Source organism: Passer montanus, unplaced genomic scaffold, assembly GCF_014805655.1.
Source record: "Passer montanus isolate IOZ18808 unplaced genomic scaffold, ASM1480565v1 scaffold107, whole genome shotgun sequence".
Taxonomy (NCBI): domain Eukaryota; kingdom Metazoa; phylum Chordata; class Aves; order Passeriformes; family Passeridae; genus Passer; species Passer montanus.
In genome coordinates this window covers 1,880,413-1,896,307 of record NW_024357281.1, presented here as the reverse complement: position 1 = coordinate 1,896,307, position 15,895 = coordinate 1,880,413, and the positions used below count along the sequence as shown (strand labels likewise).

Genomic DNA, 15,895 nt, shown 5'->3' with positions numbered 1-15,895 from the left:
CACAGCTTCTCAGCTGTACTTGGGGCAGACTTGACAAACCCCCTGAAATATATCTTGTGTTATTTTGTGACACGCCCCACACTGCCTGTTCTGTGTTTACCCAATAAAGTGATGGATGGAGCTCAATGTCAGACATGCACTTCTACTTGGAATAAGTCCATTCTTTGAAACAAAAAAAAAGCCTGAATAAAAGGATTTTAACTTAAAGTTTCCAAAAAGGACGGTTTATTCATCATAGCACATGAAACCTTGCAGAAAAGACAGGAGAACATTAAAATGACTGAAGCAAAAATAATGATAAAAGCTATTCATTGGAACTTGAGTAGTAAGTATGATTTGGTTATTGCAGCAAATAGTGTAACATAGCTTGTGAAAATAAAAAAAAAAGAATGGTAAGGAATTCAGTCTTGCAGAATGTCTGTAAAGAATTTTGTCTTATTTTCCTTAATATTCCTCTGTCTTGAATAATGACAGGCCAGATCCATTTCAGAGTCATCATTCTGTGAACTTACAAATTTTGGTAAGATCAGCATATGCAGGGCTGTATTTATTGCAACTTTTCTCTCATTGTTGGCTGGACTACCAGTATCACCAGTCTTTCTTCCCACCAGAATCTATAGCTCTTCCTAAAGAATGGAGCAAATTTGCCACTGAGGAATGCAAGAAAGAGCATTTCCTTTCAATGTTTATTGCCAAATTTATAATAAAATTGAAGTACATTTTTCTGCAAGAAGTTATATGTATGTCTGGTGTCCCTTGCTGCATTGTAAAATACCACAGACATAGTGCTTCACAGAGCACAGTTTTTCATTCCAGAGCAATCTAGCTCGAGGAACACAGACACAGTCACAGTCTGAGCAGCACATCAGTGGAACAAAACCCTCAGTGAGAGTATTCTGGGAATACCAACTAATTTCAGCACATCTATATAGGGCAGAACTAATGAAAAATGCGTTGGGGAAAGAGAAGTTGACGCAGTCTGAGCAGCACATCAGTGGAACAAAACCCTCAGTGAGAGTATTCTGGGAATATCAACTAATTTCAGCACATCTATATAGGGAAGAACTACAGAACTAATGAAAAATGCATTGAGGAAAGAGAAGTTGACAATATAAGAAAGACAAGATTTCTGTAACTTTTTAATTCAGGCATCAGGATATTTAGATCCTAGTCAGATGCTACCAGAAAAGGATTTGAAGTAGCAGATATAATTTTGAAGGGCAGTTTAAGGTGTACTGTTCTTTTCCACAGGTCACAGCACCAGATGCTAGGTTCAAAATGTGCCTTTTTTACAAACAGAGACATTCTTACAAGACCATTCTTACATTCTTCCACAAGCAACTTTGTGGCACATCAGCTGAACAACCCAGCTGAAGAAACATTCATGGTCTGCAAGACAGCCATAATATACAATAGCAAGCAGAAACCAGTTGCATAATTCCTTTGAAATAAAAGAATGGACAGACAATAAAAGAAACTGCTTTGACCTCTCAAATGCCACATAATTTTAAAACAGAAATCCAAAGTCAATACACAAAATGGCTCTGAAATTGTCTAGAACAAATTATGCCTCAGGAGAGTAGCGGTGGACTTTTTAACCCTTTTCGTTTTCTGTGAAAGAGGAAGGCCTCTGGATCATCCCTACCTTTCTCTCTAGTACAGTTCTTCATAGTCCCATTCAGCTGAAGTTGCTCATGCAATAAGAGTCATGAAGAGCTCAGTCTGGACTGGTGCATTTACATCACACTGGTACTTTACATGGTACAGTGTGTGGTCCAGGCCAGTCTACTACAACTCTTGTTATGCAGGAACAGGGCATTTGAGGAAAGATCTTTAGACTTTTACCTGCTTGGCCCATCACTGCAGATCTACTGCAAAGAGAATGAGATATTCTCTCACAGGAGCAGTGTGTAAACTGGTCACCACTGTTGTGAGTCCCATTTAGCTGAAAAGGATCCCATCTTGCAGGAGGACAGGAGGTCAAATGAGTGCATGTGCCTGTGTAGGGTGAACCCTTAACCACACAGCTGGGAGGTGCTCCCCAGACTGCCAGCTGCTCCTGCAGCTGCTGCCCCTTCTGTCTTTGCATCTTGCGACTGCCTTTTTTCTGTTCAAGCTGCCTTCTACGCTTGGCCATGGTCCATTGCAATATACTTGACAGCTCAGAAGGCAAAGGACTAGCCACTATGTTTGTCTCTGTCATTTCTAACGTTTGAATATGCCTTGAGTCTTTTCCTTTGGCAATCAAATTATCTAGTGGTGTGCTTCAACTCACCATATGTGAGCCACCTTGGCCCTTGTGCACCACCTACCTTAATCATATTTGTATCATCATAGACAGCCTGTAACTTGGTAGCTACAAAGATGTCCCATGACTTGGTACAGGTGTTTTGTAACAGCCAGCTCACAGCATTAATGTTGTTAACAAAATATTTCTGAGTTGAATATATTCACTAATGAGAGAAATTTTTTGGTTTACAGTGGAGAAGGGGCAGTCCACTGCTTGAGAAGTTTGGCACAAGCCAGGTTACTGTTTTTGTTAGCATTTCTATTTTTTATTGGTCAAATGAATGATTAATGTAAAACAACTTGCAGAGGCAACTAAATCATTCCACAAGTAAATGAAAATCTTATTATCATCAGATATCAGCATAGAATTGTAAGAATATGAGAGGTAGTGCCTAGTGGACTGGTCAACTTCAGATCTGTCATGGGTCCAGTAAGGTTAAGCAAACCTTCCTGCAGGTGAAACGCTTCCTCGGAGAAAAGATAATGTATTGCCCAGTCCAGCACAGCTGTGTAATGCAGCACAAACACAAAAGGATGTGTTTATCCACATATCTTTGTTTGACAATGCTTGTCCCAAGAAAGAGGTCAGCTAAGGCTTGGTTGCCCTTTCCTCTGCCAGGCATTCCATTGTGATGCCGTCCCTAAAACAACAGACTCTTGCACATTTAGACCTATACAAAAGGATATGAAGTCCAGGTCAGCTCACAGACCAAATCCTCTCATCCAATCACAACATCCCACGCAGAGCTCAAGGTTTAGTTTGCATCCATGCTGCTGTTCTTTTGTCAGTGGGAAGGAGCATTTTGATTGTTTTGTGTTTGTCTTGCTCAGGGTGAATGCCAGTGATTGTTCAGTTAGGTGCTACTGCAGACCTTGGTGCTGTGGTTAATCAATGATGGTTTCTCTCTCAGTTGTCCCATAGGACTGTGTTCTTCTCCCATTCTGAAGAAACTTCAGGTGTCTGTCAAGCTCCTTCAGACAGGAGCTCTTAGCCCACCTATCTTTCTGGTAGCCCTGTGCCGTCCTGAAGTGTTGGGCATCTTTGCTTGCAGTGCTGCCTTGGTCAATCACAGGCTGTGACACGGCTGTGCATACCTCAGTGCTGGCAGAGTGAATTTCTCCAGTGAAGGCATCTTCAGAAGGGTCCTGTGATGGGTTTGGTCACAAGTTGCCCACCCTTACTGCATCTGCTTAGCAGTGCACACAACCAGGGTCTGCAGCTGTACAGGTTCTGGACCAGCACACAGAGCTGTCCCTTTATCAGTCACCACAGCACATATGAAGTCCCTTATTCATCCCTCAAGTCCATGGAATCAGCCAGCAGCCAGGGTGACGCTGGGTATGAACTTACTCAGTGGCTCCTAAGGAGGCAGCAGGGTAACAAGGGCCTTGCAGCCAGCACACACACAGGGCAGGAAAGATGGCAGCTGGCATTGGCACGACATTTGGCTGTGCCACCTGGGACCTTAGCTACTAGCATCCCTCCCCAGAGAGAAACCTGTTTTTGGCAGCCTGTGGCTAGCACTGCCCATGTCACCATGCCTGCTACGTTACCTCCCATCACTCAGAGTCTGCCCAGTATGTCCTTTATCTCGGCACATATTCCCGGGAAAAATAGCATTTTCTTTTGCACAAAATAGGATAAACAAATCTCTTGGTTTGTTTCAACACAGACATCCTTCCACAAAGCCTTCCTCTCCTATGAACAGCAGCCTACTGAGATTCTTGGCAATACTCCTGACTTGCCTCCTGCAGGAAAAGACTCTGCAGAAAAGGTGAAATGTTGCCAGACAAGGGTCCGTGCCATCGTGTTGGCTTTGCAAAAAAGAACTGGGATGCCTGGCAGACACCAAGCTGACCGTGAGTCAGCAATGTGTCCTTGTGGCAAGTAAACTCAACAGCACAAGGGGATGCCTTAGAGAAAGCACTGCCAGCAGGTAAAGGGAGGCTTTCCTGCCCCCCCACTCAGCACTGGTGGGACCACAGATGGAATGCTCTGTCTGGCTCTGGGATTTCCATTCCAAACGAGATGGGAGCAGGAGCAGAGAAGATGATTAAGTGCTTAAAATATCTGCAAGAGGCTTGGAGAGATGGGACTTGTTACCCTGGAGAGGAGAAAGTGCAGAGGGATCTTATTTGTGTGCATAACCTTCTTGATGGGAGAGTAAAAAGAAGATGCAGCTAGACTTGCTCCTGTGATCAGGCAAGAGAGAAGGGACACAACCTGAAACAGCAGAAATTACATTTAAACATAAGAAAATACATTTTCTTTTGGATAGGGAGGTAAACCCAGGTTGCCCAAAGAGGCTGTGGAGTCTCCATCCTTGGAAATATTCAAAACACAGAAGGACATGATCCCAAGTAACCTGCTGTAGCTGACCGTGACTGAAAGGTTGATCTTAGAATAAAAAATCAGCAGAGGTCACTTTCAGTCTCAGCTGTTCTCTGCTTCCATGTAATATCTAGAGGAAGATCTTAAAGGAGATGGAGAGAGCAGGGTTATTGCTCATTAATGTGCAAAGAAAGTACAGCAATGTGGATGAGGCACTTGGAATGGGAGTGTACAGCATGTTTCACAGACAAGTATTATTTCCATGCTGTACAGAGAGAAATGTTGCCTCATAGTGGCAGGCCCTTGGATGTCTCTTTCTGCAATTTGTACCACTAGATGAAGAAAGTTTCAGATTTTTTCTTCTTACCTACTAAGCCTTATTTCTGGTACTGCACAGCAGTCTGTATGAGAAAAAGGGACTCAGTTCTTCAGAAAACCCATTTGGAAGGTTGTGACAAAAATGCCAGTCACAACAAAGACGTTTATTTATTTTTGACTTTTTTCATTAAATACTTTTGGGGCATTTTAATATTGTAAAAAGCAAATATTAAAGCAAGTTACAGGTTTAGTACAGTATTTCTGAATTTGCAATTTTTACTGACTCTTGTTTTTTCTTTTTGGAAAGGGGAAGCTTTGTACTTGCCTCTGAGTCATGGCCCCTTTGCTTTTCTCCCATTCCTTAATTTTATCTATTATTGCTGTTCAGGAAACAACATTGGTCATTGAGGCATATCTTTGTACTTTGAGCACTTTCTGGTTTAATTATCATAGGAAGGAAAGTTTTCAGATGTAACCCTTTTGAGTTCTTCTTATTGTTTAAGTGTACAGGCTTTTAAATTTAACAGACTGGATCAAGTGCTTCTGGCTACAAGAGATGCAGAAAGTGATTAAACTGCTTATGGCAAGCCTTGAGATGTTGAAATTTTGCATCTCTTGGAACAGTTTAGACCACTGCTTTAATTTCTAAATAAAAATAATTAAAATGTACTTGGTGAAATAGCTGTCTTTACCACTGGAAAAAAACAGAGCCTATATCACAAACATCCTGATGACATTCAGGTAATGTGGGTGTCAGACAGGTAGCACCACCTTTTTTCTTCTACAGGTCTGCTTTTATCATGCCACACTATATGTTAATGTGGAAATAGAATCACAGAATGTCCTGAGTTGGAAGGATCTGGATCATGAAATCCAACTTCTGGCCCTGCATAAAACAGCCCCAAGAATGACAGCATGTACCCAAAATCGTTGTCCAAACACTTCTTGAATTTTATCAGGATGGTGCTATGACCACTTCTTTGGGGAGCCTTTCCAGTGCCCAAACACTCTGGGTGAAAAGTCTTTTCCTAGTATCTAAGCTAAGCCTACCCTGACACAGATTTCTGATATTCCCTCAGGGCCTGTTATAGTCACCAGAGAGGAGACGAGTTCCTGGTCCTCTGCTTTCCCACCTGAGAAAGCTGCAGAATGCAATGAGATGTCTCCCTCAATCTCTTCTTTTCCAGGCGGAATAAATCAAGATCTCAGCTGCTCCTTCTATTGCTTCCCCTCAAGGCCCTTTACCATCCTCATGGCCCTCCTTTGGATAATCCCCAATAGTTTATTGTCTTTTTTATACTGTGGTTCCCAAAACTGCCCCCAGCACTGGAGGTGAGGCCACCCCAGCTCAAAGCAGAGCAGGGCAATCCGCTCCCTTGCCCGCTGGCCATGCTGTGCCTGATGCCCCCAGGACAGGATTGGCCCTCCTGCCTGCCAGGGCACTGCTGGCTCATGTTCAGCTTGTCACTGAGCAGGACCCCCAGGGATCCCATCAACCAGGACCCCACGGGTCCCTTTCCATGGGGCTTCTCTCCAGAAACTTATTGCCCAGTCTATATGTACATTCAGGGTTTCCCTGTCCCTTATTATTGGAATAGCTGATATTAGTGACAGAGTACCTCCTCTCAAAACTCTCAGTGGGGAAATGCTTTGCCTAAGAGTTGTCCATCTACTTATTCTTTCTTATGCCCTTTGAGTTACATGATTTTTCGGATGATTTCATCATCTCAAATGGCAGAGTTGCTGGAACAGTTTTTCCTTGAAATATTTTTCCAACTAATAGTGCATCTTTAATACCCATTGGAACTGTATCAAAGAATAAATAAGAATAAGTTAATATTTCACTAGGCTATTTCTTGGTAACCAGTATTACATGGACGAATCTAACTATAGAAGTGTGCATCCATTTATTTCAAAAATGGGTAGGAAACTTCATATCTACATAACTTTATTAATTCTAAAAACTGGATAATTTTATACTAAATCCCATTTTGCTCACAACAGTTACCAATGTAATAATATTTTAAGGGTTAGATTTTAAGGGTTAGTCACCCATAAAATTAAGAAAATTCAGATAATTTCATGACCAGGATTTGTGACTTTCTTTTATTGTGTTAAGAAAGAAAAAAATCAATTATGTGCATCAAAATCAGTAATATATGATTAGAATGAAAACAGGTCATAATATTGTGCCAATGGAACTGTACTTGGAGGTGCTAGTGGACACATTGGAAAAAAAGACAGAGAAAATTAGGATTCTCATGTATTTCTTGAAAAAAAAAGATGTAGTCTTGAATTACTATAGGAACAAAGAAGCCCAGCTACATTCATAGAATAATAATGCTCTTGAATTTTGAACAACTGAGAACTTTCCAGGAACAAATTGAATTTTACTTGTTAAGCAAGATCAACAGAAACAGGAATTCTTTTGAAAGCTGTGTTTTTTCACAAAACTCCCATGGAGAAATCAGATTCTTTAACGCAACTTTCAGGATTTTTCACAAAAATAAAAATGTTCTCAAATTTGGAGTAACTTCCAATGTTTTAAACAAAAATTCCCATAGCTCTTTTGCATGGCAGTTGAGTCCTGAATCATCCAGATAACCACATTTCAGGCTTTGAAGCTATGCTCTGTGACAAGACATAACTGCACCTAGACTACGTTAGATCTCCTTGAACATTCTGAAGTGGAAGGGAAACTCTCCCTGACTTTGGAAAGCCTCTGGAAGAAATTCAGTATTACATGAGGTACTCATGGTGAGAGAACAGCTCTGGTCATAGTGAATATGCGCACCATTTCCCAACAGATAAGTAAAAAATAAGTAAAATTTACAAATTTACATAGGCACCAATTAATACCTGCATAGCAGAACCTTGTCCACAAGCATCTTCTCCAGACTGGGGGATTTCAAAGCCAGTGTTTCGGGAACTGCATGGGTTTGTTAGCAGGATAGTACCAGGGAATGGGCGTAGCCCATGGCTTTCCACGTAATGGAATACCAAAGACTTGGAGTTCCTTCCTCAAGTGAAAATCATGTGACCCCTTCCTGGCCTGTGAGGGCCTCTATTCTCTGAGGGCTTACTCTTTACTTGGCTCAATCCACACTGAAAACTGTCTGAGAAGGGGAAGGAGCAAACAGACTTGCTGCTGTTTCCTCACCTGCAGGTGTCTCTGTGCTATCGAAGCTTCAGGAAAGGGTACAACCTAGAGTAGCCTTTTCACTTGCAGAAAATATTGGAGATTAGATTATACTACAATACCAGAGTAAAAGGGGTCTGTTCTAAGGGATAGGCAAGCATTATTCCAGCCCTCTTCTCTTTATGGATAACAATATCTACCAAAGAAGAGGATCAGGTTGCTTGGATTGTGTTTGATCAAGAAAAGGAATGGGTGGTCAGCCTTGAACTCTTCAAACTCAGAGGAAGGTTGGACGTCTTCTGTGTCATCTGCTGACCCAGCCTCCTCAGTTCCCTCTTCAGTGACTTCCATGTGTGCTTCGTGGATGGCCTCAGACACCCTCAGGCCCTCTGCTGAAGAGATGCCAGAGAGGTTGGCTGAAGGGCTGAACAGGTCAGTCATACCCAAGGATGTCAGGACAGATGTGAGGTTATATTTCTCCTCAATCTTCATGCGTGGGAGGTACACTTTTACTCTCTTCTTTTCCATCACATTGAAACTGGTCCACTCAGCAAGTTTTTCAAAGCTGATTTTGTTCTCAATCTGCAAAGAGAGGCAGGGAATGAAACGTGGGATGCAAATCCAACTTCTTCCTACCATTCATTTCTGTCAAGGCTATCATTAAAGTAAAACCCCCAACCAGAATGGTTCCTGCAGCTCATCCTATTGGCATCCTTCTGGTATTTTATTAATTGCCTCTCCAGTACTGCCTGTGTCACTCACCTTTTATTCAGATTTTTACCAACTTAACACAACTCCCTTTGTCCAAGTAATCTTGTGTCTTATGAGGCACAACCCAACAGTTTCACAGTCTAGCAAATCAGTCAGCTTGTGAAAGATTGCAAAAACAAGACCATGAAAATTTACCTACAGTTGGTAGCACCTAACAAATGCAAAATCTTCTACATCTGTAATAACTTTATTTTATAATTTAAAATTACTGAAATATGAGTAATTGTTCATATATATAGACTGCATTGATTTTTATCCTTTCTTGGGTACAGACGGGTAATTTTATAACACTGCCTGTATAGCAACATCCTCTTCTGCAGTGCTGCAGCAGCACTACACTGCTTTACCTTCATTTTATACAACTGAGCTCAGAACTCTCCTCAGAGGCTCTGCCTGAGCACCTGGGCACATTTTGTGCTCCCTGCCTGCCCAGCACAGCCGTGGGGTGGGCAGCTGCCATGTCAATGGGCAGCAAAAGGTCTGACAGCAGCCAAGCCCCACTGAAGCCACAAGTCTTCTGCTTGCCCTGCCAGGGCCATACCTGTGCCAGGCCAGAGATGTCATCAGGCAGCAGCACCAACAGGCTCAGCTCTCCGCTGGCATAGGGAAGCTCCAGGACCTTAATTTTATCTTCAGCCACTCTTCCCACTCTGAAGGTGCCGTTCTGATGCATCATTTGCACGGGTCTGCTCTCTTGCTGCAAAAACAAAAATATGTCAGATGATTGTGGGAGCAATCTTTTTGGTCAGACAAATGTGCAAGGCCTTTGAAAGGGTAGGACTCAATTTTCAACCATGCTGCCTTTGGAAAATAGCTGTGTCTCCATTTTTGTCTCATCTGCTGGTTTGCTCTGTCAGACACAGCTATTGTAAATCTGATAGTGAGGCACCCAGGTAAATCACGCAGTCAACGATAACAGAATTGTAAATAGAACAAATACACATCTGGCCAGAAGCTGTGTCTGTGCCCCCCACCTCTGTCACATTGAAGGGCACTTCCTGCGTGTGTTCTTCTTTAAACGCAACCTTCCATTTCCCTTTGAAGTAAATGGCATTCACAAGGACCAGCGCAGTCTGAGGATTAACAGAGCTTGGTTCAAGGAAATCCTGGATCTGTCCTTTAAGAAAGAGGTAGGATACAGAGTGGTAAGTTTCATGGCAGTAGTCTTGCATTTTAGAAGTTAATCAATATACTGGTCTTTCACTTGACTTTTTCTTCTCTAAAAGTCTGCACATTGAATTAAGATTCAGAAGGATGATTTAATAATACACTGAAAGACAGGCACCTGGCCAGACATTTCTGCAAGAGGACTGGTAGGTTCAAGAGTGTTATAGATTCCCAGGAACATTTCCAACCAGCGCTTGGAAAAAATAAATATTTATATAGGAAAGAAGGAAAGGGAGAGGGAAGAACCAACACAGATTTTCTCAATATGTTTGTTTCTCACAATTCACTCCAGGTTTTTCCTTCCACCTCAACACAATAAGTGCACACAAGCTTCTGAATCATTGATTTCCTTCCATCAGTTTAGTATGCATTACTTTCTCCCCTGGAAGCTCATTTCTTACCTATCCAGCACATCCTTGTAAAAATATGCTAATATTCTAGAGATTCTGGGAGTAACCTTGCATGAGTTAATCTCTCCAGATACAAAAATTGCATATAAAATGTGCATATTAAGTGTGCATATCATGGCACCTCTGCCTTTGCCAGATGTATTTAAAACACTGTCACTGCCACAAAGGTGCAATAGAGTCATCCCTTTCCACGGAATATATCCACTAATGGGAACAGGAAGAGGAAATTTCTCCTCTAATGTTTAGTCCTTTCAGAAATTGCTAAAATACAGTTGTATTTTAAAATATGTTAAATGCATTTTAAAATATGTTAAAATACAATTGTATTTTATACAGACAGGAGTATATCTCATAGTCTTGTCGGACTTACCATTTGTCTGATTTTTCACCCAGGAATTAATGCGCTGTCTGGCTTGATTTGATGCTGTTTTGAAATTGACCAATTCTAGACCAGATTTGTACAGTTTCTTCACACATTTTGAGTAGATCTGTAAAGATACCAATTAATTATAGCCAGTGAACTAGTAATTTTTTAGAAACAATATGAAAGTGACACAAAATATGACTAATAAGATTTTTATATTGATGTCATGGTTAAGGTGTTCTCATTGCTTACTTACTGAAATAATTTGCTAAAACTGGACCAGAAAAATTATTTTGTTTCATGACAATTTCAGATCTGACATCTTTAGTATGTGACCAGTTTAGAGCATATATTAAAAATGTTTTAGAATTTCTGGAAGAAAACCTGATCCAAACCCCCTGTTTTCAGATTAATTTTAGACTGCTTTATCATCTTTAAGTCCTCTTCCTTTTATCAAAGCATTTTTCCTTATTTTTAAAGATAAGAAGTTCCTTTGATTTAGAATATTTGTATCTTTCGTTTTGAAAATGTGAAAGAAAGATTTTTGACACTTTCAAAATTTGGTTTTGAGGTGAGTTTTCAAGTGAAGAAATATGCTAAAGTCAAATTATTTTCTGAAAAAAAACTCCAACAACCAGTAAAATGAAATGCTTTGGGGAAGCAAGTAGGGATTGAGGAGTTACATTACTAATAATTTTGTTTATTACTCCATTCATTTTTTAATAGGGTCATATTTAGCCTCAAATTATTTTCTATTCTAGACTGTTGCCAGGGCCATGGCAAAGGGAAAAACCAAGTAAATCCGCACCAGTAGGGACTATTGGATTAACTGGTCACCTACTCTGGCCAGTCCTCCCGGATTAGAGAATTTTACAGGGTTTATCAAGAGATCACTTACCGGTAGGACCTGACTTGTCTTCTCAGCATAGAGTCTGTTGGCAATGCTCAGTGAATAATTGGCTTCTGGTGCAGTGATATCAGAGAGAATTGCTTTAAACAGTATGTGGATATTCACAGACTTGCCACACTGAGTTGTTGATAAGAAGACAGAAAAGTATAGCTGTTAGGTTATTTTATGAGAAAGAGGATTATTTATAAGGTACAAATAACGTGGGAAAACACACAGTGTTTGGGCATTTGCAAATGAACATGTAATAGGGTCTAAGAGTTCCATGGGAGGGATGTTCAGTATAAGTGGCAACTTATGCAACTCATTCTAGAAGTTAATTATTGAAATTGGTGAGTTTTCATAGGTACAAAGCCTCTAAATCCCAGGCACTGCTTGCATTTTCATAGCATTTTTTTGCAGAAGCTGCAGATGGAAGAAGAGAGCTAGATGGCAAGGGAGTCAGGAAGTGTTTTGTAATACAGTGAAAAAATGGCTCACCTGTCTCAAGTTCCAAGAATGGTGACACAGGCTAAAAGAATGTAAGAAAACTGCACAGCGATAGACAGTAGATGGGACTTTATGTTTTGAGAATAATTGTGTTGAACAGCTCCTTTCTAAATGCTTAATGAGTCCCTAAATGCTCTAGCTTTTTTATCTTTGTTTAAAAAAAAAAAGTCTCATCCTTTTTTAAGTCCCACCTTGTGTTTTGCATCCCAAGTAAATGGGGACACACCAGGCTCCATGGCTTTTTTTATCTTTACAGAGGCAGCAGATTAACATGGACAGAAGTATACAGGTGATATCAAGGTACTGGGACCCCTCATGGTTCTCTTGGGGTAGCAGTGGGAATTGGAGGCTGGTAAAGTCCCTGTAGCTTTGTAAGGATGTGGTTACTTTTCATCCTTTGGGGATTCTGGGCTCTTTTCTGCTGTCCCACTTTGGAGTCTCAGCTGCAAGTCTGCCTACTGTACCCCAGCTTCAGGTGCTGAGACCCTTTCAAGGGCTACAGCCCAGCAGCACTTGCAGGTGTGGAGTTCCTGGTGCCCAAAGCACCCTGTCCTGTCCTGTCACTTGCAATATGTGCAGCCTGTGTTCTTTTTCTGGTGGTGTTTTGGATTTTTTGTTCATTTTGGAGTGGTATTTTTTGTTTGTTTGTTGTTTTTGTTGGTTGTTGTTTGTTTGGCATTTGTTTTGTTGCTGTTGTTCTTTGGGCTTTGGTCGTTTGTTGTATTTTTTTTAACTTGCATCTCTTAAATTAAGAGAATTAGCTAAAGTTTGGCAAGGTGTTGAAACTACTGAAAGCACAATCAGAACAGTCTGTTCTCAGGAAAAGGATGTGAAAGAGAAATCAATGTACCTTAGATTTCTGTACCTTGGTTTGGATACTTCCAAGTCCTGCAATTTTGTCAAAGTGAAGAACCTGCAATTGAAAGTAGAAATTAGGTATGTGAAGTCCACAGTGTCAGTCACTGATATTTGTGCTAAAACTGTAGGTTTTCACTAAGCAAGTCTGATTGGACCAAAAATAAACTGAGAAATTTCATGTGAGCTTTAAACCAGGCACCGCACTGAAAATTTGTGATTGTGATCTTCAGCTTAGATCCCATCTTTTCCAGTTAATGGCATTGCCCATAAACCAGCTACAGCCTTACAGCACTGTATTTACAACTATGACTTTTGTTTTCTGAGTGTTTCGTCTTTTGTATATCTCAAGTTGTCCTTTCCACCTGAAAGGAATCAGGTGTCTGAGATAATATAAGCTGAAGCAAGACACCCGCCTTAACCATCCTCCAAAACTGTTCTTTCTTAATGAAAACCAAAGGTGGTTCTTGCACTTCATGGGGAAATGCAAGAAATGGAAATTAGCTCCAGAGTTTGAAAGCCATTTTTTGCTGGGCATGTTTGGAAGATATAAATGGATAATCTGCTGCCTCTGAAAAGGATCAAAGAGAGTTTGTACCCATTTATGTAACTTACCTTCTTCATCTGATACTCAGTGTTGTTTCTTGCTCCCAGATAGACCATGGCCAAGGCTGCAATCATGCTCAAGGGGCAATAAAAGATGTTGTCGTTGGGATGGTGAAGTTTCACCTCTTTGAATACATCAAAACAAAATTCTGCATTTGCTGCACTGATGGAGCCCATTGTGAAATCAGCGTTTCCTAAAGCAAAAAGAAATATGACTTTATTGTCACAATATGTAGTTCTTGTTTTAAAGAGTATTGCCAATAGCCCAGAAACTGCCAGTTCATTGCTGGTTTTGTGATGCTGAACCAGTGAATGATGTGAAGCCTACAAATTCTGTGATCATTAGAAATATTGTAACTCCTAATCCATTTACATATGAACACGTGTTTGTTTCCTTTCAACAAGATCCTATCAGCAAGATAATACCTTCTACTTGCCTTTTAGGAATAGAAAGTTTCATCCACCCTTCAATATGATAAATATAACACTGAATCAGTTTCCCTATGGCCATCCAGAGGGCTCTGAATGGTGTTTGAGGCAATTCAAATGTAATATTTAATTTGTTCTGTGGCTGCTTTCAATCCCTCAGGTGTAGGGAGTAGTCAACTCTCTACACTCTTTGGGTACTTCTCACTGTTGCTTGGTACAGCCAGCCACAAATTTGGAGGTTGCTTTTCTGTAGTTTACAGCAATAATGCAAGGTGTAAGACAGCTGCTTGGATGCTGGTATATAAATTTAGGGTTTTCCTGTGGTCCTGTTTCAGACATTTAATCACTGCTGATGTTTTTTAGCACAATCATGCATATATATATATATGTATCTACACATATCTAAATATATATACATAATATATGGGTTTTGTCAGGGAGTGAGACTGAGAAAAGAGAAATGCCTTTACTCCCAATTATAAGAATTATAAAAGGATAGTTTTTAACGTGACAACAGATTTTAAGTGAAAAAGATCTATTTCTACTCTACTGTGCTGTGGTGCACAAGCCACATATTTTGCCCACTGATAAGTATTTGACAGTGAAACAGTATAAAATATAATGAGAAGGCAAGGTAAAATTACTGTATATGCTGTCTTTTTACATACCTGTCTTATACTTACCTTAAGGTTCTTAAACATAATTTTTTTTTTTTTTCCATCTTAAAGAATACAAATTAGAAATTACATTTTCTTGGAGAAATACTTACCCCACAAACTTCAAAGAGGCATGTAATAATCCAGCTTGCCAGCTGAAGCTAAACAGCTCCCTGAGCTCTTGGTGATATATAGAGCACGATTTTGAGACACTCCCACTGTTGCCTTCAAGGAGTCATCTTCAAACACCGCCTTTTGTCACGATTCATTGCACCTTGAAACTTTGAGCAGGCCTATGTTAAGCTGGTATTCTATCTGCAGCAAGTCAACTTTCTTCATTACGTAAAACCTGATTTAAAAATGAATTATTTAAGCTTTTGCTGTAACCTTCTCCTCAGGGGTGAGGCGCTCTCAGTGCTGAAAGCACTCTAACAGTACTCCCAACAGTCATGAAGGGAAGGGTGGATGCTGGGCTAGCTGCTGAACATCTGGTAGACATGCAACAACTCACTACAACATCTGTGCAGTGACAGAGAGAAGTTCGTCAAGAATGGTGGCCATCTGACCTTACCAAAATAATGTAATTCCAAGTAAAGCCAGCTGCAGGATAGTAATTCTATTGAGAGAGGTTTGAAATTGATCTTTTTTTTTCCATGTTAGAACAAACTCAAAACTTCCTGTGTAGTTTTCAAGACTGAAAGGTTTTTGGTCTTACAAAAACCTTAGTTTTTGTAAGACCAAATATATATATTCCTGGAGTGCAGCCTGGTGTGGTGTATGGCTTGTAGTTGTTAAAAGCACAGCCACATCCATTTCTCTGCCTAGGTGAACCTACAGTATTTTACCTGAGGCCAAACTACGAAGGTCTACAGCATAGGTGTGCAGGAAGAGGGGAGAAATGCTCTGAGGAGAAAGCACATTTTGCTAAAACCTCATTTTGAAGAAAAAATTTAGAGCAACAGTATTGAGATGACTTGAGGGCCTGAAGATGAGCATGGAAGAGGAAAAGATTTGAGGAACGGTCAGGAATTACATATTTTCTGGGCTGTAAGCCTGACCCCAGAGTATTCATGTATTCAGAAATTAATTTAAACCAGCCAGTGGTATTTAAAGAATGACTAAGAGTCAGCTTTTAATTTTCATTCTATACAGGTCATGGCAAC

General features: G+C 40.5%; 1 protein-coding gene across 1 annotated transcript; it reads right to left on the bottom strand.

The window, feature by feature from the left end:
- Window positions 1-7,290: 7,290 nt before the first annotated feature.
- On the bottom strand, window positions 7,291-15,060 carry LOC120508483 (ovalbumin-like). Its single transcript, XM_039722158.1, has 8 exons — window positions 14,846-15,060; window positions 13,657-13,841; window positions 13,052-13,099; window positions 11,689-11,817; window positions 10,797-10,914; window positions 9,824-9,966; window positions 9,391-9,546; window positions 7,291-8,660 (listed from the first exon to the last, which is right to left on the bottom strand). The coding sequence occupies exons 2-8, from the start codon at window positions 13,822-13,824 to the stop codon at window positions 8,259-8,261; spliced, it is 1,164 nt and encodes a 387-aa protein (XP_039578092.1). The 5' UTR covers window positions 13,825-13,841; window positions 14,846-15,060; the 3' UTR covers window positions 7,291-8,258.
- Between the last annotated feature and the right edge of the window lie 835 nt (window positions 15,061-15,895).